This window comes from Theobroma cacao, chromosome 6 (assembly GCF_000208745.1).
Source record: "Theobroma cacao cultivar B97-61/B2 chromosome 6, Criollo_cocoa_genome_V2, whole genome shotgun sequence".
Lineage (NCBI taxonomy): Eukaryota > Viridiplantae > Streptophyta > Magnoliopsida > Malvales > Malvaceae > Theobroma > Theobroma cacao.
The window spans coordinates 3,872,303-3,894,853 of NC_030855.1; the positions used below are offsets into that span (position 1 = coordinate 3,872,303).

The window sequence follows — 22,551 nt, forward strand, 5'->3', positions numbered from 1 at the left end:
AGCTATTTCTTGGCTAGTTTTCAATTGCCACTTTAAATGGCTATCTATGTTCACTATCTAAATCACTATAAAATGAATGAACATCCTTAACAATAAATCAGCTCCTAATCTAAATTACCAGCCATTATTCACAGCTAAAAATCAAGCTTGGTTCATTATTCACCCTAAGGATCCTTTGTAGTTGAATTCTCTTCAATAGCTTCCACACAAATGGGGTAAGTCTCTCTTTCTCTCTTTAGAACGTCTAACTAGTGAGAGAAAGTATGGAAATAAGATTTTTCAAGGGTTTTAAGGAGAAAGAGTGAAAAAATACAAGGGTTCTAGTCAAAAGGGCTCAAAGGTATGAAAACTAAAGCTAGAGAGAGAAAATCATGCAAGCTCCATATCAAGCTTCCATGGAGGTTGGAAGCAAACTTGAAAGAGAAGAAGATGAAGAAGACAAGCTGCTGGAAAAATGGGAGAAGAAGCTGCTGGAAGAAAGTAATTATAGCCAATCTTATCCATTCCACTTAAATTACAAAAATGCCCTTGACTAGTTAACTTGTTCTCATGCAACCCTTTGCGTAATTTTTTTACTCCTTTGACACCAAGACAAGGTCCATAATGGTCTAAACATACTCGGGTTCATGAAAACTTAAAATTTTAACCCGATGTGAAAAATAACCATTTTGCCCCTATCGTGAAAATCATCAAAATTTTGGTTTTCTTTCCATTTTACCCCTAATTTCACCATCCATTTATGTCTTAGGCCTACTTAGATAATATTGTTTAAAAATCTTACTTTTATGGGCTTACTAAGAAAATGATGAAATTATCCCTGATTAGGGATATTGCTTATACTTCCCTCTACGAGTTTATAAAGGTCAAGGTCTCACAGCAGGTATGGTGACAAATTCTATAAAAGTTAGTGATTTTATAATGCATGAGCAGATGGTTTGGGATGTCGAAAAGGTAAGAAATTGTTTTCCGCTGTACGAAAGTAATTTTATTCTTTCATTGTTGTTGAGCTGACGAAGGCCAAAGGATCGTTTGGTGTGGCATAATAGTAAGAACGGGGAATAAACTGTTAAATTGCGGTATAAGTTGCTTTGTTTGGCATCAGTGGGGGAAGTAATGGGCACAAACTTGTCTGATAATGTAGCTTCTAAGTGGAGGAAATTATAGACAATTAATATACCTAGGAAGATTCTTTTCTTCGTAAGGAAGATCCTTAATGGTTGCACTCCAACAAGCGTTGCTTTGATTAGGAGAAATATTATTGTTGATATAGGTTGTCTATTATATATTGCAGATTTGGAAATCAACTTTCATATTTTATGTGATTGTTCTTTGCTTAAAGCAGTTTGGCTATTTTCCAAGTGGGGATTTAGAGACATATCACATTATTTTTCTTCAATAGGTGATTGGTTTAATATGCTGCTACAACAGATAGATAAAGATGATATAGAGGAAATATGTTGTGTTATGTGGGCTTTATGGAAGAGTCGAAATTCAATTATGGTTAAGAATGAAAGAATGAATCTAATCCAGGTTGTTCAGTTGGAGTATGACATGTACACCTGGTACAAGGTTGCGATTTTTGTAGAAAGGTCGAATCAACTAACTACTGGCTCTAAAGGCAATTGGTGGAGTTGTCTAGCTAGAACCAAATTAAACTATGATCTTGCAATTTTTGAACTAAATGGCGAAAGGTGGGTAGGATCGAGTTTTATCATTAAAAACTCCAATGGGAAACTAGTGCGAAGATTGTGTTTAATACAAATGCTATGTTGGCTAAGTTAAGATCGTTGCTATGGGCTTTATTGGCATGCTATCGAGAAAAAGTATATGTTCATGAGGTTAAAGTTGAATGCTTGTAAGTGGTTAGTTGGATAACGAGCAAAAATTTTAATGAAAAAATAGGGCATGTGGTTGAAGATTGTTGTATGGTCTTGAACTAGTTTAATTGTTCTATTTTAGTGCATTGTAGATAGAGGCGAACCTATGAATTTTTTTGACTAGTGTCATTAGGATGATACTCAAAAAGTTTTTTGCTCGAGCTAGGATATATTGAGAGAGTACTTAGATCAAATTCAACATGACTTTATTTAGAAGAATATTATCAAGTACCATCATTAATAAAATTTTATTGTTGTTGCTAGAGATTTGAATTTTGTGAGACAAGTTTTTTTCTTTTCAAATATCTTTCCATGGCTTGTTTATTTAAAATTATAAAACTTGTTAAAAATTACTACTCATTAACATAAATTAAAATATTAGAATTAAATAAAATATGATCTTACATAGCAAATTATCAAGTTCAGTAACTAACAATTTGACAATTTTCTATTCATTGATCAAAACTAAATATAAGTATCCACAAACCACATAAAGTTAAATACAAAAATCAAATAATCAAATAATATATTTATAAAATAAATCAAAATAAAAGAAACTCATAATTTCAAGATATTATTTGACATGCAATATAATTTTCTATTAGTTAGATTATAATTATGAACCTAAATTATGAAATCAAACAAAAAAAAATTAGATATGAAATATTTAAAAACTTAATTTGAGTTGAAAATTACTTACAATTGAAACTTAGATGAGTTGTTTTGAGAGAGTGAAAGACACAACCAAGAATTGAAAAGGAAAAAGACTTAAATTTTTAGACTGGAAGAATAGTTTAAGATTTGACGTTTTTTACAAAATTTTAAATTATAGAAGGTAATGTGTTTTATCTTTTTTTGTAGTATTTAAATTTTAATCCATAAATTACTTTTTAATAAATCATTTTTACTTGGAGTCTTTGACCCCACTTCTCATAAAATTACAAAAAAAAGAAAATGGATTCATCAGTATATTAATTACCCTAAATCTTAGATAAATAATATAAAAACTAAAACATTTAAAAAAGTGAGTTGTGTCATGTGACACTACTCCGTCCAACATGGGTCCGCTTATGATTATAGAAGAGATGCTAACATGGCTGCTCATGTGATCCAAGATTGGAACAAATTATATGGATACATATTTCTGCTTTGCGTGATTCAGCTCAACAGGCATTTCAAAAGGATTTTATGATGTAGCGATGTTGGGTAGGGAATTTAGTTGGCATGATAGAAAAAGATTCCTCTTTCCTTTTCATGATTTTTGTGCCATTGAATTTTTTCATAAAGAAATTTTTAACGGGGCTCTTGTTCATGCAATAAGATGTTTGCAATATGAGGGGCTATATTTATAGTTATTTGCTTTGTTTCATGTTGTAATTAGTTGAGTATTTTTTTATGAAATAAAATTCTCTTCTCTCAAAAAAATTAAAAAAAAAATAAAGAAAAAAAAAAGAAAGAGAGAAAGAAAAACGTGCAAAGTAGGAGACCCTATCCAATACTTAGAAGAAAAGAGAGAAAGCGTGTCAAACCTTTGGTCCACCGCTGCCATTCTGAATTTCTCTTAAATATTCCAACTTGCTTAGACGACGGTATGAATCTGATGACTTTCGCTGTCACTATCAGTTTGTACGACTCCAACTGTTTGATCTTGACAACTTTGTGCTATATACAAATAATATAATTTATATGCCTCATGTTGCCCTATTTCAACCTTTATTTAATATTTATTTTCGTTACTCGAAAGACCTTGGGCTTTAGTCTATTGGTTACCTGTATTTATTTTTTTTTATGTTCTGTCTTCTTAATACATATAAAAGGATATACTTAAATCTCAATCCTCCTTTATTAATTTTGGTATATATAAGAAAGTTTAAAATAGCACATATTCCTATTTTTTTCCCTCTCATTTTGCTTTCCATATTAGACTTGAAAAAAGAATGCTCATTAAATTCCTATCATTTTATCATTATTCTTGTTCTTTTCCTCGATACTTCGTTGTTATAAAAATTACTATCTTCTTTGGTAGTGATTGGAGTTTTATATTCAAATAGTGAATCAATTATCATTAGTTAAATGTTTAGAATCATTTAAAATAAGACTTTAACAACACAGTTAATTAAACAAAATGATTATTTCATTTCCTTCTATTTCTTATATCAGATAGACCCTCATTCACATATGTAAAATTACATAATTATGTAATACAAGATTTCTCTTTTTATAACATAATATTAAAGCATAATACGTGATATTGAAGCAAGTGTCAATTTGGTATTATTCTCTCCGTGACAGCCGCATGCTGTAATTAGTTACCATGTGTTATGTTTGTTATCCGTATACTTGAGAGATAGAAAAGTGGTGATAAAAAATTTTACATCTATTAAATAGAGGGTATTTTTAAACATATAAATATAGTAAAAATTACTCAATTTATTATCAATCGATTTTAAATCAGATATCTGTTTTAAAAATCTAACAATGGTAATGTCATAATTGAACGTTAAATAAGGGAGAAAAATAGTAAGCAAATTGCAAAACAGAGTGGCAATTAATAACAAAAGAAAGGGCTGAACTATAAACAAAATCCACACGTGAAGAAGGAAAAACAAAGAAAAAGACAAAAGAAACAACATTCAATGCAGAGTTCAACAAAAAAATGCTGAGGCTGAGAACAATCTCATGTCGGCCCAATGAGACTCGTGAGAGACCCTGCTCCATCGTTATTTTCTAAACTGCAACAGGGGATTCTCCTCATTTGGACGCCCAGCCTGATACCACACATGTTTCATCACTCTGTTAACTCTTCCAAAGCGTACATGAACGTAAAAACATGAATTCAATGATATTTGTTATCTGGTGTATGCAAAATTCAAATCCCTCTAAAAAAACATTTTCACATGTTTAAAGGCATTATACACATGTGTTTTTTGCCCAGAGTAAGATATTAATTATAACATATAATAAGATAATAAGTATATTAATTAGTAGTATTAATTTCATCAAGGTTGAAAAAAAGGGTCATGTTGATGCACCTTCCAAAACAACCTTGACATGAATATCAGAGGATCCTTTTCCCTGTTTTGGGTTTATTATAATAATAATTAAAAAAAAAAAACCCTAGACATTAGGATATGAAGAAGGCGACCTAACTCCTCAACTGAAGCGTGAACCAAAGCAAGAGTTTGAAAATTCCAAAGCATGCGGTTGAGAAGCAAGACTGAAGAAGAGGCAGTAAGAAAGAATCGCAGTGATTCAGTGTGTCGCTAGCTTTTCTTAATTTTGGTCGTCGAATTAATTGCAGGTGGACATGGAACAAGCTGGTCGTAGGAATTCACATTTGCCATTTGGATTTGGTCACGTAATGAATTGGACTTGGACATATATTTGTTTTTTGAAAGTAAATAAAGTTAAATGGAAAGCTTAAGTGCATGAACTAGAATGCGGTTTTTTTGTAAGGATTGAATATTGAAATTCATCAGGTTCAATGAACTGACCGAACACGAAATGTTTCACTGTTTTCTTTCTTTTGTTGTGGGTGAGTCGTGGTCCACGGTTGAGTCTTAAGGTGTACCTTGTATGGAGATTGGGTGATTGACTTTTTTTGGGGAAACAATGATGAATTTGTGAGCCAAGCCATGATCTCATTGCCCCTTACTCCCCAACGCACCCTCTCTCTTTCTCTCTCTCTCTATCCACTCTGCACCGTCCACTATAAAACATGTGTTAATTAGTCAAGGCCTTTGCAATTACCCATCTTTTTTTAATAATACTCCCTTCTTCTCCACCAGGGATTTTTTCTTTCTTCTTTTCCAAGTACATGACATAATTAAACTATGATTTTAGATTTAAATATATTACTTTCTTTTTTTAATATTAATTTATTACTTTTTAAATGTACTTTTAAATAAATTAAAATTTCACCAATAATGTATTAGATCATTTTTATATTTTTATTATCAATAAAATATATTTTTTAATCATTTAAAATATTATTTTTCATTGTATCGAAATATTTTTTTTCTCAAAAGTAATTAGAAATTAGTAAGAAATCAATAGAAGCATATAGTTTTAGTAATTCAAACACAAAAAAAAGAGTTAGTTATATTTAATTTTTTTTAAAGATCAAATATTTTGAAGAAAATGACATTTTTCACTTTTCAGTCAAAGTGAGAAATCAAATAATGGCTCTTAATTAAATATAATTTGAATCTCATTTTCATAGAATAAATTTTTTCCAATTCTTGAAATTGTTTGCTTTGATTAGTTTTCTTAATTTCCGGATGTTCTCTATAAAATAAATAAAACCTCAAGATAATTTTATTTTATTTTTAAACGAAAAAAGCTTTTGAAATAAACAAATAAATAAAAGAAATTGTCAATTACCAATATCCAGTTAATACGTCTGTTTCTGCCACTTGATGGATCAACACGACAATTGGGAGTTAAAAGTGTTTGCCAGCTGTGAGTGATTGAAACAGGGAATTGTTAACCCTTAATTAACGTCTTAACTATGTCTGGTAATCTTAATTTGTACGATAATAAACTCTATGCATATGATTGATACACTAAGAATAGTAATTGTAAAGATTTTCTTTCAATTATGGCTGTCGGCTGTCGTTTGAGGACCATTTAGCTACAAACCGGGGGCAGCTTTTTGAGTTCAATTTTTGAAAGATTATAATGTCAATTAGTCAACTTGACTAATTGGTTTTGTCAAATGTAGGGTCGTGATCCAAGTTACTCCCAAAAGGGAATCTTGATTACCATGTTTCACAAACTTTTATTTATTTAATACGTTTTTATCATTAAATTATCCGTCTAAATATATTTATGCAAAATTAAGATCGATAAAGAAACATCTCAATTATCCAAAAACAAAATTAATTAAGTAAAATCATGTCATATGTTAAATTTGTTAGTCAACATAATTATGATTTCATTTTTGATTTTATATTTTTAATTTTTCAAATAATAAATTAACAATTTTATTACATCAAGTGATCTTATTAAGACCTAAAAAAATGTATAATACCCAAAAAAAATCCTTGAACTATTTAGTAAAATTCAAATAAATTTTTATTTTTTTATTAGTTTAATTAAGTCATCATATTTTTATTTTGAGCTAAGATTAACAGTTGATTAACTGTTTATGTAATTTGTCATTTTATATTGCGATGCTCATGTAGTATACTAATATATTATAATATATAATAATGTGATATGATGACATAATTATATTTATTTTTCATCTTTCACATTAACACCATGTTAGCACCACGTAAGTATAAAATTACAAGTGGTATATTTTGATTAATAGTAATTAGTCGACTGCTAATTATAAAGACCTATTTGACTTAAAATAAAAATATATGAGTTTGATTAAAAGTAATAGAAGAATAAAAATTTACTTTTAATTTGAATAGTTTAAGAGTTTTTTCTTTTTCAAATTTTATGTAAAAAAAAAAAAACCTTAAAGTTAGGACTACATGTATAATTCCCTTGAACAATTATTAAAATTATAGAAATTTTATAGAGTAATTAATAGATTTAGAATTATGATTCCTTTGAATAAACTGGAAGCGCTATCCAATTAAATCCAATTTCTCCTAAAGCAATAATTACTGAACAATATTTACATTCAAACAAACTTTCAAAGAAAGGAATTAATTAATTAGAAATAATTAAAATGGGCAATAGAAGAGACCTAACCTACTTGTACGTGAGGAGGGACTTTTGGTTTAATTGTTTGTCATTTTCCTAAAATGTGAAAGGAATAATACATATAAAGTCCAAATTGGTTGATTGATAGGTGCACCTTAATTTTTCTGTGGATAAGCAATAAGCAATTGCCTAAACCTAAATTCTAGATTTGACAAAAAGAGTCAATGAGAAAATAATTTTCAAACCCATGAGACCATTATTTTTGGATTTGTCTTTAAGCATTCTTACCAACTTTGCTCCTAAATAAATTTTACTCTTCTTCTTTTTTAAGCACAATTGAATGAACCTTAAAATTTAAGAGAAATTTGATAATGAAGACTGATAATTTACTATTGAAGTACTAAATTATTAGTATTGGATAGAAATTTTAGAATTTAAAATTAAATAATCAATCATTTTATCATATTTCACAGGATTGATTATTATATAAAAAAAACTATGTATTGAACATTTTTATGGAAATTTTAACAGCTAAGCATACTAACAATTTCTCGTGTATCAAAAATAAAATATACCATTTCAAAACCATAATATTGAAAGATTTTTATTTTTATTTAAATAGAAAAATAATAGTAACTAATGCCATGGATCACAATAAATATGTTTTAAATGAGATTTTAGATAATATTAAAAAACAAGAAAGTTTACATGCATAATTTTTCAAATGATTTTTATTCAATATATGTTTTATTTAATATTTTAGAAATTCTCCTTGATGAATGATTTCAAATTTTCACATTTAAGGTATTATTTTAAGTGGTTATTTGCTTACAAGAGTAATCAAGTATATTGAAAAAGAAATTAATATTAATTTTTTTAATTTTCAACAATTTATATAGTTTCTTTGTACATGTAAAAGCTTATTGAGCTTAGTCTACATGGCAAGAGGTACATTCCTCCCATCATATAAACTCTGACCTTTCTTAATATTCGAATTTGAGAATTTCAAGTTAAAAGTCTCGTGTGTGTAATTTCCCAAAGAATGCAACATCCTATACAATTACTTGAATAATTGCTAAAGTTAATCAGTCATTACCTCATCATATGCACATTTTGGATCACACCATGTTGTTATATGATTGATGGGTATAATCCCATTAATTTAATTGATGTCTTCATTTTGCTAAATCACCTAAAAAAGGAAGAGCATAAGATAAGATCAAGGGGCATAATAAATTATCCATATTACCATCATGTGGAATTCATGTACAAGGTCAAAATGCTTACTGCATTATTCTAATATGCAACTTTACCTTAATTATATTTTTTCCCATTTCATTGAAGCACCTTTTGGAGAGTCCTAGGTCCGTACCATAAAAAAGATATTCCCCCATACCTTAAGAAACGAATAATTAACAAATAAAAATGTTCCATTGCCACTTGTTTTAATCAATAAGCATTTTGTTTGGATAAACTAATTTGGTCCTTTCTCATATAAGAGAAAACGTACCACATATTCAAATAATAAAAGTGGGGACGAGATTCATTAAATAGGGTATTTTTTTTTTGCGATTTCTGATCTCAACTCGAATGCTTTTGTAAATTTACCAAAAACATATATCTTTTAATTGACGTATCAAACATATATGATCTAATCATATCGATATGATCTATAAGAATTTTTTATATTTTAAAATTAAATTTTGACATAAATGTAAAATGTTACCTTCTAATATCACGACTCAGACCGAACTAATGACATGTAATAATTTTAGTATTGAAAGCTTACTTGAACTCAATAATAAGGAATCTTAATCTTATTTAATTGAGTTAGGTATTATAAAAGTATCCATAGACATTCTTATTTTTTTTTCTTATTACATAAATTAATTATAATTTCATAATTTAGATTTAAAATTAAAAATTTAAAGTTATAACGATTATAGTCTTGCTAATTATAAAACCATGAGGCCCTTGATTCACCACGACAATATATCTTATCACTTATCTAAAAGCATATTTTTTATAATTTTTGGAATTACAAAGAGCACTAAAATTAATTAAGGTAGCGTTTGGTATGAGGGAAGTGGGAACACATTTTTTGCAATGTATCCAATTAAAATACATTGTAGTGTTTGTTTTGCAATAGACCACTATAATAGAAGATTGTAATGCAATCACATTACAGTCAAGCAATGTAATGTGATTGCAGTATAAAACTAATATAATCACATTACATTATACTCTACAATGTTATTAAAGATATTTTTATCCTTTAACTTTATTACTTTGTTAAAAATATTTTGTAATGTTATAATTAAAATAAAATATATAATATAAAAATAAAAAATAAAAATAAAATAAAATAAAAGAAATTAAATTTATATAATATAGGTAAAAAATTAAAATATAATATATAATATAAAAAATTATATTAAAAATAAAAATAAAAATATAATATTATAATAAAAAATGAAAATAAAATATATGACATTAAAAATATATTTAAGAGATTATATTATATAAAAATTAACAATAAAAAATACTAGTATATTAAACTTGTATTTTAATAAATATGGGTAATTTTGAAAATTAACATTACGTTTTCAGTAAAGTACTTGTAAACTAAACTCTGTAATGTTATCTTCTCTGCATTTTAATCATTATTTTGTCTGTATACCAAACACTGTAATGTTATTTTTCCTGCAATCACATTACCTTTAATCACATTGCATTGTAAAATACCAAACGCTACTTAAGTTTCTAATTTCCTTTCTTTTTATCTCAATTGATTCGTTTATTCAAACTTTTACTATTTGGATTCTTTATTATTTTTATTTTTATAATGTTATTGCTTTCATATATAAATAAAAAACTTTTCAAGTAAGTTTTTAAATTTTTCTTTCTTTTTATCTTATTTGATTAAGTATGTGGTTATATTTCTCTATTGTAGACAACAATCTACTTAAACTTTTGTGAGATTGAGTTTAGTTTTTTTTTTTTTTTTGTTATTCTTTCAAGGTTTTATAGAGGATGGCATGCTTATTATCATTATTGGGAAAGAAGCTCCACAGAGACCAAATGTTAAGATCATTGAAATATTAGTCACTTATCATGTATTTTATGTGTTCTTAAATTGTTTACTGCAGCCTACATTCACAACTTTTAAAATAGATTACCACTAAACAATTATGTAATTTTTGACCTTTTTTATATACATTACAATTGACAAATAACTTCATAATTGCTTATGTAAAGTGAGCACTATATGATTATTGAAATGTAAATATATTTGAATAAACATTATTTCTCTATATCACACAATTACATCGCACAAGCATATTCTAATATATATTAAAGTGAGTATAAATTGGAAGTATTCCAATTGATGTCTAATTGACTGACAAGCGTCATTCAATTGAGCCCACTACAAGTTTTTTTTTTTTTGGTTATTATAGGATGGCTTTTTTGATGATTGTGAGTTTTTTTGGGCTTTTTCTGTCTTTTTTACAATCATTTTTTCTTTTGTCTTGAGGGTGATTTTGGATTTTTAATATATGTACATGTTATTTTGGTCTTTTTAATTAACGTGATTCTAGATTTTTTCCTCCCTTGACCTCTTCGCCCTTTCTCATTTCTTACTTTCTTAGTTGATTTCATCTTCTTCTCTTCTTTTTCTAGTGCTCCTTTTTTATTTATTTTGTTTTGTTTTCTTTATTTCTTTTGGCGCTTTTTTGTTCATTTTCTTTGCTCTTTGATTTGCTGAGGTGTGTCGTGACGTGCGGGTCCGGGAACCCGTCCTCCAGACGCGGGGNTAAAAAAATTAAAATAAAATATATAATATAAAAAATTATATTAAAAAATAAAATAAAATATATAATATTATAATAAAAAATGAAAATAAAATATAGACATTAAAAATTTATTTAAAAGATGGTATTATATAAAAATTAATAATAAAAAATACAAGTATATTAAATTTATATTTTAATAAATAAGAGTAATTTTAAAAATTAACATTACATTTTCAATAAAGTATTTGTAAATCAAACGTTACAATGTTATTTTTTTTATATTTTAATCATTATTTTATTTATATATCAAATACTGTAATATTATTTTTTCTACAATCATATTACTTATAATCATATTATTTATAATCATATTATATTATAAAATATCAAATACCATCTAAAGTGTATCCAAGAAAAAGAAAAGAAATAGGAGTATGCATGAGGTAAAGCACATGAAAGTCAAGAAGAATTCAAAACATTCACTCCCTCATCGAGAAGCATAACAATAAAATAGTAGTGATTCATTTAACGTGGAAAATTCCTTGCAAACGTGACGAGAAAGCAAAGCCCACATCCATTGTGATTAATAAATATTTCAAAAAGAAAGAAAAAGCAGACCAAAGACAGGACAGGTATGGGCTCTGTAGACAAAAGATTGGTCAACAATAAACTTCTCTACTTGCTCTTCTTCCCTCCAAAAACAAAACAGCACCCAAGGTTTCATTACGTTTATGGTGTGCTTGACTTTGACAATAAAAAAAACCCCAAAAATACCTTTGTTGTACCCAAGGGATCTTCAAACCTAACCGACAATCTCGTCCATCCCCCCCCTCTCTCTCGACATTTTTTCTTTTATATATGAGCACATTCTCCATGTAATACTACTAGTATATAAATAAATAAAGCCTTATGCACTTTTTACTCTATCACCACTCTAACCAAAAGCACATGCCAGCATCCTCTGACCTGTTTCCCTTATCTTTCTTCCTCTATTAATTTATTGCTCTCTTTCCACCAAGTTTCCCTCAGCTTGTTTTTTTTTCTTCTTCTTCTTTCTATATATAGTTTTCTAGATTTGGTTCTTTTTGAGCCGATCTGGAGGACTTGGTTTGGAACTTCAGTTGAAGGTTATTGAGCAAAGCTTCTTCTTCTTCTTCTTTTTCTTCTTCACTTGGTCAATTCGAGGCAACTTCCAGCTTTTTGGTGGATAGAATACTTGGTCTGGGTCTTTTGCTAGAAGATTTGAAAGAAATAGTTAGTTCTGGTTAGAGAAAAAGCAATGGATTCTTCTTCATGGGTGGATACTTCGTTGGATCTTAATGCTTCTGCCAGGTCCCTACGACTTGGGACACCGGTACGTTTAAAATTTGATCTGGAAAAAAAAATGAAAAGTTTCTCGCTGTTCTCACACTGTTAGTTGATTTGCTAAACTGAGAAGCTATTTGTTATGTTATGTATCAGAAGAAGGAGTCGACTAGCAACTTAATTGTGTTTGGGAAGAAGCTTTCGGCGACAGAAGAGGTGTGTCCATGGATATTTTATGAAAATTTAAAAGTCTTCTATGAATAGATTTCAATAAAATTAACATCCAGGAGATTTAATTTTATTGGAAACAATCATCAAAAGTTGCTCCTTTTGGGGTTCTTCTTAAGCTAATTTTACTTGTGTTTGTTTTACACAGACTGGTGCTTTAGTGGAAGAATTGAACCGTGTAAGTGCAGAAAACAAGAAGCTAACAGAAATGTTGACAGCAATGTGTGAGAGCTACAATGCTTTGCAAAGCCAGTTGATGCATTTAATGAGCAAGAACCCTGAAAAGGAGTTTAGCCCTTCAAAGAAAAGAAAGTCTGAAAGCAGCAACAACAATGATAATAAGTTTGGCATCATTGGAAATTCAGAGAGCAGCTCAACTGATGAAGAGTCATGCAAGAAACCAAGAGAAGAAATTATCAAGGCCAAAATTTCAAGAGTTTCTGTCAGGACTGAAGCATCTGATACCAGTCTTGTAAGTTAACAAAAATCCCCTCTATATTGAACATAAAATATGGCTCAATTTGATTCTAAGTAGATTAAATTTACTTGGTTATTTAAGTTGATTATACATGTGACTAATTGAGCAATCTTGATTTGTATTTCAGGTTGTAAAGGATGGATATCAGTGGAGAAAATATGGACAAAAGGTTACCAGGGATAATCCTTCCCCAAGAGCTTACTTCAAATGCTCTTTTGCACCAAGCTGCCCTGTCAAGAAGAAGGTAAGCCAAGCTGCACTTCCCCTTCTTTATTTCATGATTACATGACAAATATTTTGAGCAGCACACTAATTAAGCCGATTTTCCTGATGTTTTCAGGTGCAAAGAAGCGTTGAAGATCAGCTTGTTCTAGTTGCAACTTATGAAGGCGAACACAACCATCTCCCCCCGTCTCAAATGGAAGCAACATCAGGTTCAAGCCGCTGTATGACCCTTGGTTCAGTCCCTTGTTCAGCCTCACTTAATTCATCTGGACCAACCGTTACTCTAGACCTCACAAAATCTAAGTCCAGTACTGATGAAGCTAGAAACTCTAAGTCCAAAATGGAGTCACCAGAAGTCAGACAATATTTGGTGGAGCAGATGGCATCTTCTTTGACAAAAGACCCCAATTTCACAGCAGCACTCGCAGCAGCCATATCGGGAAGAATGTTTTCAACAAAGTCCAATTGAAAGAATGGATAAAATATCATCAACATAGATCAATTAGATTTCTCTTCTTCTTCTTCTTTTCTTTCCTTTCCCTTTTAGGATTTGTCTTGCTGGGAAAATATTCCAGCTGACAAAGAGTTGTATGATTTTATGAGCAAAGTAGATGGTTATGAACTTAGAATGTTGTAAATACAACATTGCAAAAGAATTGGGAAAAAGACAACAAAAAAAGAAAAACGAAAAATAGAATTTGGAATCTGTTCAAGCATCAGCCTCTTGTAAATATTCTTTGAAATTGAGTATCAACATCAAGTGTTATGTTCAAAAAAGAAAAATTCGAGCATCAAGTGTTCTCCACAGCTTTATATGTTTTCATGTACAAAACTTTGAGAGAAAATTCTATCATTACTTACGAAATTTCTACCCTTTAATCAAGGAGGGTGCTAGCTTGATGTTTAACGAATGGAAATGAGTTTAAAACTCAGTGAATGATCAGATGTTTTAAGCTCAATTATATTTTGTTCTGAAGGCATAATAGACAGAAGTCAAGCAAATCAAGCTAGCTGTGGTCAACAGTCAATTAGTCTTCCTTGATTTTTGTCTATTAGGAAGCCAAGTTCTGCCATTCATGTTCATTGGTTATGGGATAGTTAAATTAATCTAAATCATCAAGGTTGCAAGGTGAAATTGCACAACAAAAACCAGGGAGACAAAGGATTTATGGCCATAAATAACAGTTATGATCACTCGTCAATATTCACCAGACAAAATCTAGGTAGAAAAATTTGATTTTGCTTTCCTACTAGCTTACATAACAATTACTACTCAAAAATGATTCTTGATTTAGAAGAAGTGTATAGCTATAATTCCCTATTAGTATAAAGTCATCAAACCCGATGCTCGTTTCTTGTTTTTTTTTTTTAGCTTAAATGCTTTTCTTCTTATTTTTTAGATTTTGTATCATTTGAAGAACGAATATATTCATTCTAAAATTGAGAATTTTTCAACTTGTTAATACTAATTTGACGAAAGTTTTTATTAATATTTTAAAGCTTTTGAAGTTTTGTCATTACTATTTATCCATTAAAAAAACGATAATTAATAATAAAAAAAAGCGAGTAATATGATTAAGGAAGTGAACATGGAATGCAAAACACAACATGCTCTCTACGTTTGCAGACTTTCCAAGTTGTGCAATAAGACAGAAAAAGAGAGGACCAAGGCTCCCAACCAAGCGTGTGCGCCCACATCCAACTGTTCCAAGTCGTAAGGTGAAGCCAGCTGGGCACCTCTCTTTGTCATTGATGCAATAACTGCTCCGAAAGCATGCCTAAGCTCAGTCAGCCGACTATTTCTTGTTAAGGGTGCTTTCTTTCTTTCTGGACAATTTCCCAAATAATCTGTCAACGAATGGATTATTCTTACAAAACAACTTGACCTTTCGACTAGAATTAACTATCAATCAGTCCATGTTCTTCAATTAGGTCGCATTTCATTGCCCCACAATGCAGAGGAAGATACCCAGAGTTTCTAGTTTCTAAACTGGAAATATTCCCATTCTGGAGGCGAGGATTTTCCAACCACCACCTCACCTGATATGACAACTCATAAAGGGTTTCTTCAATGCATTTGTGGAAATTTCTATTGATTGAAAAATGTAAGGATCAGCTATCCTTTCCATCATAGTCACGGCATTTATAAGATGCAACATGCTTCCTTCTCCCTAGTTTCTAGACAAGTACACATTTGTACACAAATCATTCCCCAGCACTCACCAAAGAAGGTGTGGAACTCTCAATAAACAGAACAAAATTACAACCTCTCAACAAAAGCCCCATACACACACACACACACACACTTTGAAAGTAACTCCCAGACATCTGGTGATAGGCTATCCCAAGCCAGTTGTCTCCTCAAGTTTTCTGGTTTCACCATTTGCCTCACCATTTCCCTTTTCCCTTGATTCCAATCCCGTTATGCATTCCAGGAATCTAAAGCAACTAATAAGATGGTCATTAGTCAGTCCAGCCACCTGCATAAATGAATATATGACAGTCGGCCCCACGCTCCGGAATCCTCTTCTGACAAGATCTTTGCTTATTACCTCTGATTTTGGACTCTTGACTGGAACCTGGCGAGGGTACCGGAATTGACCAACTAGTGGCTTGTGATTCACAAAGCTCCAAATGTACTTGTCAAATGACCCGAACTCATCTATTACCTATACATAACAGAAAATTGCTGTTGAATCATTAAAGAGCAGTGAATCTCTTTAAACTCATTCTGAAGTTAAGGAATATTAGTTAATTATGACTGATGTTTTTTCTACTATAATGTTTTGCTAGTTAGGGCTTTCTTTGCCATATAATCAATGATTCAGAGAACACTCCAAGAATTTGCATTTTACTTCTGCTATGTAAAATGTAGAGATTCACAAATCAGTAATTAAAATAAGTTCCTACCTTGCATATTTGACGTGCATTTTCAATTATGCCTCGAATCTTCAGCTCTGATAGTGATAGAAGAGAGCTGGCAAGGCTTCCAGGAGCACCTATCTTTTTCTCACTTAGCTTTGAAATGGAACTTGGGTCAAACTCCAGAAAGATTTCCCTGCATACAAATAAAAGTGATGCTGATCAGCATCAGTCACAGGTAAAAGCCCCCCAATACAAATAAGTACTTACACACAATACTCTGGATGAATACTTGAAAGCTGAGGTGACAAGCACTACAGAATTTGCAGTTGACAAACTCTTAGACACAATTATTCATAAAGTATGACCAATACCTAAACATATGCCTTTTCCTAAGGATGGTAGGCCATGTCAGTTCAGCCAAAGCACCTGATAAGCTCAGCAATTCAAACAGTTTCCTGCATTTGCAAAATAATGAGGCTAAGGAAGCCAAGATCTGAAATTTTGTGTAGGCATTTAGAAAAGGTGGAAGACAGACATACCTGTCATCATGAACCGGAACTCCCCATTCTTCATCGTGAAAAGCAGCATAACAAGGATCTTTCAAGGAGCAACAGCAGTTAGTAGTTGCAAATGTTTATAAGATATTACAAGTGACTTAAAAACATACGCTAAAAGCGAGTGGTACATAGTATTGAAGATCAGTATAAGCCTTAGGAATATAGGATTTTCTTGGGGAAAGCAAGTCCCCAAGGCCTTAATGAATTGCAAAGGAGTAAGCTAGAGCAGAAGTATTAGGACTTAGGAGCGGCAAATCATACTTACTAAGAAGGAGCATGGATTTTAAGTAGCTGGATATGATAAATGAATGCATCTTGACACAACATAAATCAGCCTAAAACCCTATATGAAAATTAGCTACAGAAATTCTTTTCCACTACCTTACCCTATCTCTAAATACCACAACCAGTCGTTGTAATTTACATATAAAACAATTAGTAATTATGCTCTACATTTTGCCTTTTTTTTGTCACTTAACTGAAATCAGATAACCCTTCCTATTCACTGGATCCATAGGACTAGACTGCCCCACCATCTTTGGTGACCTTCTCCTTAATGAAGAATAACCATACAAGTTCTGTACAAGATCAGATTATCTGAAATTGCCAAGACAATCTGTAATTTTGGTCTAACTTTCATAATTTTTGTCACTGAATTTCAACGAGATAAGCCCTTCTTATCCAGCGCATTCACAAGTCCAGATTGCTAAAACATCTCTAGTTACCTTAGCCTTAATTAAGAATAATGATATAAATGTTATTCTTAATTCAAATCCATCCAAAATTACTGAGATTAAATGTAACTTTGGCCCAACATTTATGCTATAATTCAATTAACATAACTATACAGTACGTTCTTTGGTCTAAGTTACCAAACCATCTTTAGTAACCTTCCCTTGAAAAATTATATTCATAGTAATTCCATACATGATCTCATCAACCTGAAATTACTGAGATAACTGCAGTTTTATAGCACTCAGAATTCTAATTACAGAAGTTAAATACAAGTCATATTTTACAACTCATGAATCATGCAAACAAATGCACCCAGACGTGCGAGCAGACACAGCTGAGCTGCTGTTCTAGTTGAAAACAACACTGCATATTAAACATGAAGAGAAATGCCCTCTGGTTCTTTTTCTTCACATTTAAAACAAGATGCCCATACAGTTAAGTATGGTATGGAATATTGCAAAAAACAATTAGAGTTAAGATATGCACATTTAGATGCTTGGTGTCTGATAAAACTGGCTCAAAGTATGAGATGGTCCAGATCAGTAATCTAGAAGTTTCAGGATGGGCAAATCAGCGAGCACAGTTCTGGAACAGGTAGTCTACAGAATGATATTTCAGTGATGCTAATTTATCTATTAACTTCGTTATCAGCCATGCTAAAACACCAAATAGCATACTTTCTAGGTTAATCAAATGTTTGGTTCAGATAAAAGCTATCTATTCCACTGCCAAATCTGATACTAGTAGACACAAATGTAACTGAATAAACAAATTTGTGTGTAATGAATGGAAAAATAAAATGAAGGATACAGTCACAAAGTTTTCTTCTTGAAGAAATAGAGATTGCGGGCCCAGAATATAAAACTAAATTTTGCATGGTTTTACTCAATTACATAGGAATCATGTTAGACCCATCCTACATTTTAACAATTACTACTCAAGCCATCCCCCCTAAAACTAACTCTGCCGTAGCTAAGAGAATAGCAACTTTCACCTAAATAAGACTCAAAACCAATAACTTAATCTAAAATTGGACTTCTTAGAATGCCTTAAGAGTAATTATGTTGTCTCCAAAAAGATCCAACATCAAGAAAACTCAACTCCAAGATGTGAAAGAACATAGTATAATAGGAGCACAAACAGCCACATAAAGCATTAATCTTTCTTGTCTCTTTTGTTGTAAAAATCGTACTATAGGTCTAGCACAGTGCTCTTCACATATTACCTACTGATTCTTCCCTGCATATTCACTAACCAATATTTGTTGCTGGTAGTGTTCAAAAAAACAGGAAACGAGAATAAAAAGAAATAAATCTACATTTATATCCTATGGCAATAGAAAGCTACACCTCTCCTAGCAGTATAAAAATTTGTCCATAGGATCCAAAAGTTAAAAGAAAGCCATTCAGTAAAATTTACTTGTATTTCCAACAGAAAGGAGGACAGCTTTCTTAAATAGCTTCAAAGTCCTCAGAATGAAAATGACTGCAGATTGTACCTTCTGAAATAAGTGCCAAATCAGCAATGAGACAATACCAAACTCAGTTAGTAACCAACAAGCAATTTCATTTTGACAACTACTATAAATAATTCACCAAGCTTCGCCCCTTGCTACCCAATAAATAAAAAGACTTGACTGGGCTTAAGTGTAGCTTGTGTCAAGTTGTTTTTCCATTCATCTGTTGAAAATTAAGACCAACAGTAACAAAGTATACTACTTAGGCATATATCTGTTTCAGCCAATTTCCTCAAACTTGTCAGCAAGTTCTAACATAATTCAACTATTTTAACATAAAAATCAACTCCAAACTCCAAACCACTAAAGATATTAGGAATAAGATCATTGCCAATTACAAAACCCATATCATTTCAGCTGGAAAGAACACCAGAAAACATGCAAAAACATACCCGAATATGGTGTGACCCATCCACACCTTTTCTTGTCCTCCAAGCAACCACCGGCCCCTGACTCCACCTCCACCCCACTCTCAACTTTCTCCACTTTCACCCCACTTTGCTTCCTCCTCACACCAACTCCGACTCGAACCCCACCACCCCGCCGCCCTCCTCCAGTCCTCCCACTCGACGACGACCCTGCGGACGAAGACGATGCCCCACCGTCCGACAAACACGACAAGCTCATCGACAAATTCCCCGCCTTCCTTTCCTGCTGCCTCAAAATCGATGCAGTCAAAGTCAACGATTGAGGAACAGGCATTTGTTGCTTTTGTGGGCTCAAAAATTCTTTCTCCTTCTCTTTCTCTTGACGCTCACCAGTTTCTTGAACCGGTTTTTCCGTTTTTTTAACCGATTTAGGGGCCGGTTTTCGCGGACCTTTGTTCCCGGTCGGGCCCAGAACCGACCTCGCTTCCATTTCCGTTGCAATGTTAACCGACCTTACCCTCGGCGGTCCCGACATTTACGGCTCACTTGATTATCATACCAAAATTGCCCCGTAAAAGCTTCTAATTTAGAGCTTTCTGGACTAAACCGTAAGCTTTTACTAAGTAATTTGAGGAAAGGAACGTTAAGAATTGTAGCGCTGAGGTGAGAGACTATGGATGAAGAAGAAAGCTTGCAGGACAGAAATTTCGTGCTGCATTGGTGAGATTAGAGAGCTGTGTTAACAAAATTGGAAGTGGGTTTAATGTGGTTTTCGAGAATGTTGTTGTTTGGGAGGTGGGAAAGTGTGGGAAAGAGTGGGAAAATGGGGTGAGAGACTGAACTACTCCTTTTGGGGTTTGGTGTTTTTTCGATGGTCAGGGGTAGCTTTGGATGTTGGTGACGAAAGCAACGAGTCAATAGGTCGACCAATCAGAGAGCGCCGCGTCAAATTTGGGGTTTGGGTTTTTGAAAAGGTCGTTTTTGTTTTGTCTGACTCCGACCTGAGACGATGTGAACTGTAAAGCATAGCAGCCGAGGCGCCGGGCTATTATTGAATTTTACGAAGCTCTTTTCTTTTGTTTGTAATAATTTATATTGTATTTCCAGTTATAATTAGATTCGTAATTTTGGACTTAGACATGGTAACACTTAACATATTACGAAAAAAATATAAAACAGATTTGAATTTAGTTTTATATGTATTTTGTATTTGAATTGTATCACTCGTTTAAGGAATTAATTTTGTATCTTAAACACATTAAATACAGTAAAATATATTTAATTAATTATGTTAATTGTATTATTTATTTTATGCATATAAATGGACAAACGTATCAATAATAGTAAAAAACTATTGACATAATGTCTAAAAAAATTGTTAAATTATTTAGAAAAGATCAAATAAGTGTTTATTTTTTTTTGTATTCAATTAAGTTTTATATTTTTATTTTGAATTAAATAATTCTTCGTACACGTTTGATTCTGGTTCGTAGAATCTAATAAAATGGAGTATAATGGATATTCTATTAAAATAGAATAAAGTAGAAATATAATGAAAATATTATTATGTAGCTTGGTTAATGGAATGGAATAAGATAGAAATTGTTATTATAATTTATTGCAATATTTGGTTAATAAAACAATTTTTGAAATAAAAAAATAAAAAATAAAAAGATAAAAAAACTTTTATTATAATATCTGATTTTTATTTTTATTTTATTATTTAAATATTAATAAATTATAATTTAAATATTATTTATGATTAAAATAATATTTTTAAATATTAATTTTTTTATTTATAATTTAAATATTATTTATGATTAAAATATTAATAATTTTAATTAATTTTTAAATTTAAAATATTAATTTTTTATAATATTTGATTTAAAACTTAAACCCTTTATTTTAAAATTTTTTTTTTCATTTCTCTTACTTTTCTTTTGGTTGCCATTAGAGTTGTGGTTAGCGAAACAGTGCGTCGATCTAGTGCTCCTTGTGGCCTGGCCACAAGGGCACCAAATTGGCATTTCCTTTGATCAGATCTAGTAGTGTAGTTGCAAATTTGGCCAAGAGATCTAGTCGAGAAACACTAGATCAAACGTTTCCCGTAACTAGATCTAGCCGTAGATGCTGGATTAGGTGCTTTTCATGGCTCGAAACTCGTCTTCGCCATGACATCCCTTTCTGGTGGTGAGTGAAAGATTAGAAAGAGAAGGAAAAAGGCAAAAGCTGGAATGGAGGGAAAAGAGTGTCACAACCTAAACCTAGGGGCCATGATTGACATAAAGGTATAATGGAAAGGTCCCATTTAACCCAAGCAAGCCTTAAAAAAAAACAAATCCAATTACTTAAATTACATCATGAGGCGCATCACCATGGAATCATTTACAATACATGTACATTTACATATATCAAATATCAAAATATATTAGCTTGCATGATCCAACACTCACAGTGCAGAAGCAAAACATTTCAAAGATCAAAGTATAAACTAACTCATGGCGTATCCAAAATATGGTCACCTTGTGGCAAGTCCCAAAGTATGACATTTATTTACAAAACGTAAGACAAAGTTCAATATCTTATGATAATTCTATTTGATAAAATTATTTTAGTTCTTTTTGTTAGTAAATATTAGCTAAGTCCTCAATTTTTAATTATCATTTACTTAATTTTTAGTTGTTTTTATAATTAGTTTATTTTTAAGTGAGTTATTTTAATTTTATGTTATTTTTTTAATTTAATTGTTATTTATTAGTTTTTATATTTTTCGTAAGAACTAAAGAAATTGGACTTAATTTTGGAAAGTAAAGTATTGAAAGACCTAGAAGTTTGCTTGTATATACTTTAGTGTTTTGGCCATATCTCGAGATATAGAACTCCAAATGATACAATTCTTGGACCATTGGAAAGCTAAGAGACAGAGCTACAACTTTTATGAG

The 22,551-nt window shown here is 31.1% G+C and overlaps 2 protein-coding genes across 2 annotated transcripts; one reads left to right on the forward strand and one right to left on the reverse strand.

Annotated features, from left to right (window-relative positions):
* LOC18595430 (probable WRKY transcription factor 40) lies at positions 12,229-14,351 on the forward strand. Its single transcript, XM_007023368.2, has 5 exons — positions 12,229-12,686; positions 12,794-12,853; positions 13,014-13,337; positions 13,471-13,587; positions 13,684-14,351. The coding sequence occupies exons 1-5, from the start codon at positions 12,612-12,614 to the stop codon at positions 14,035-14,037; spliced, it is 930 nt and encodes a 309-aa protein (XP_007023430.2). The 5' UTR covers positions 12,229-12,611; the 3' UTR covers positions 14,038-14,351.
* On the reverse strand, positions 15,487-20,529 carry LOC18595431 (probable GMP synthase [glutamine-hydrolyzing]). The gene is made up of 5 exons (XM_007023370.2): positions 19,634-20,529; positions 16,973-17,030; positions 16,805-16,888; positions 16,479-16,626; positions 15,487-16,237 (listed from the first exon to the last, which is right to left on the reverse strand). Exons 1-5 carry the CDS (start codon positions 20,142-20,144, stop codon positions 15,908-15,910), a joined length of 1,131 nt encoding a protein of 376 aa, XP_007023432.1. The 5' UTR covers positions 20,145-20,529; the 3' UTR covers positions 15,487-15,907.

Coding starts and splice junctions, on each gene's coding strand:
- LOC18595431 (XM_007023370.2), bottom strand. CDS start 20,144: ATGTCGGGACCGCCGAGGGTAAGGTCGGTTAACATTGCAACGGAAATG. Junction 17,031..19,633: donor ATGGGTCACACCATATTCGG/GTATGTTTTTGC, acceptor GCTCCTTGAAAG/ATCCTTGTTATGCTGCTTTT. Junction 16,889..16,972: donor GTTCCGGTTCATGATGACAG/GTATGTCTGTCT, acceptor TTGCAAATGCAG/GAAACTGTTTGAATTGCTGA.
- LOC18595430 (XM_007023368.2), top strand. CDS start 12,612: ATGGATTCTTCTTCATGGGTGGATACTTCGTTGGATCTTAATGCTTCT. Junction 12,687..12,793: donor CCCTACGACTTGGGACACCG/GTACGTTTAAAA, acceptor GTTATGTATCAG/AAGAAGGAGTCGACTAGCAA. Junction 13,588..13,683: donor GCTGCCCTGTCAAGAAGAAG/GTAAGCCAAGCT, acceptor TGATGTTTTCAG/GTGCAAAGAAGCGTTGAAGA.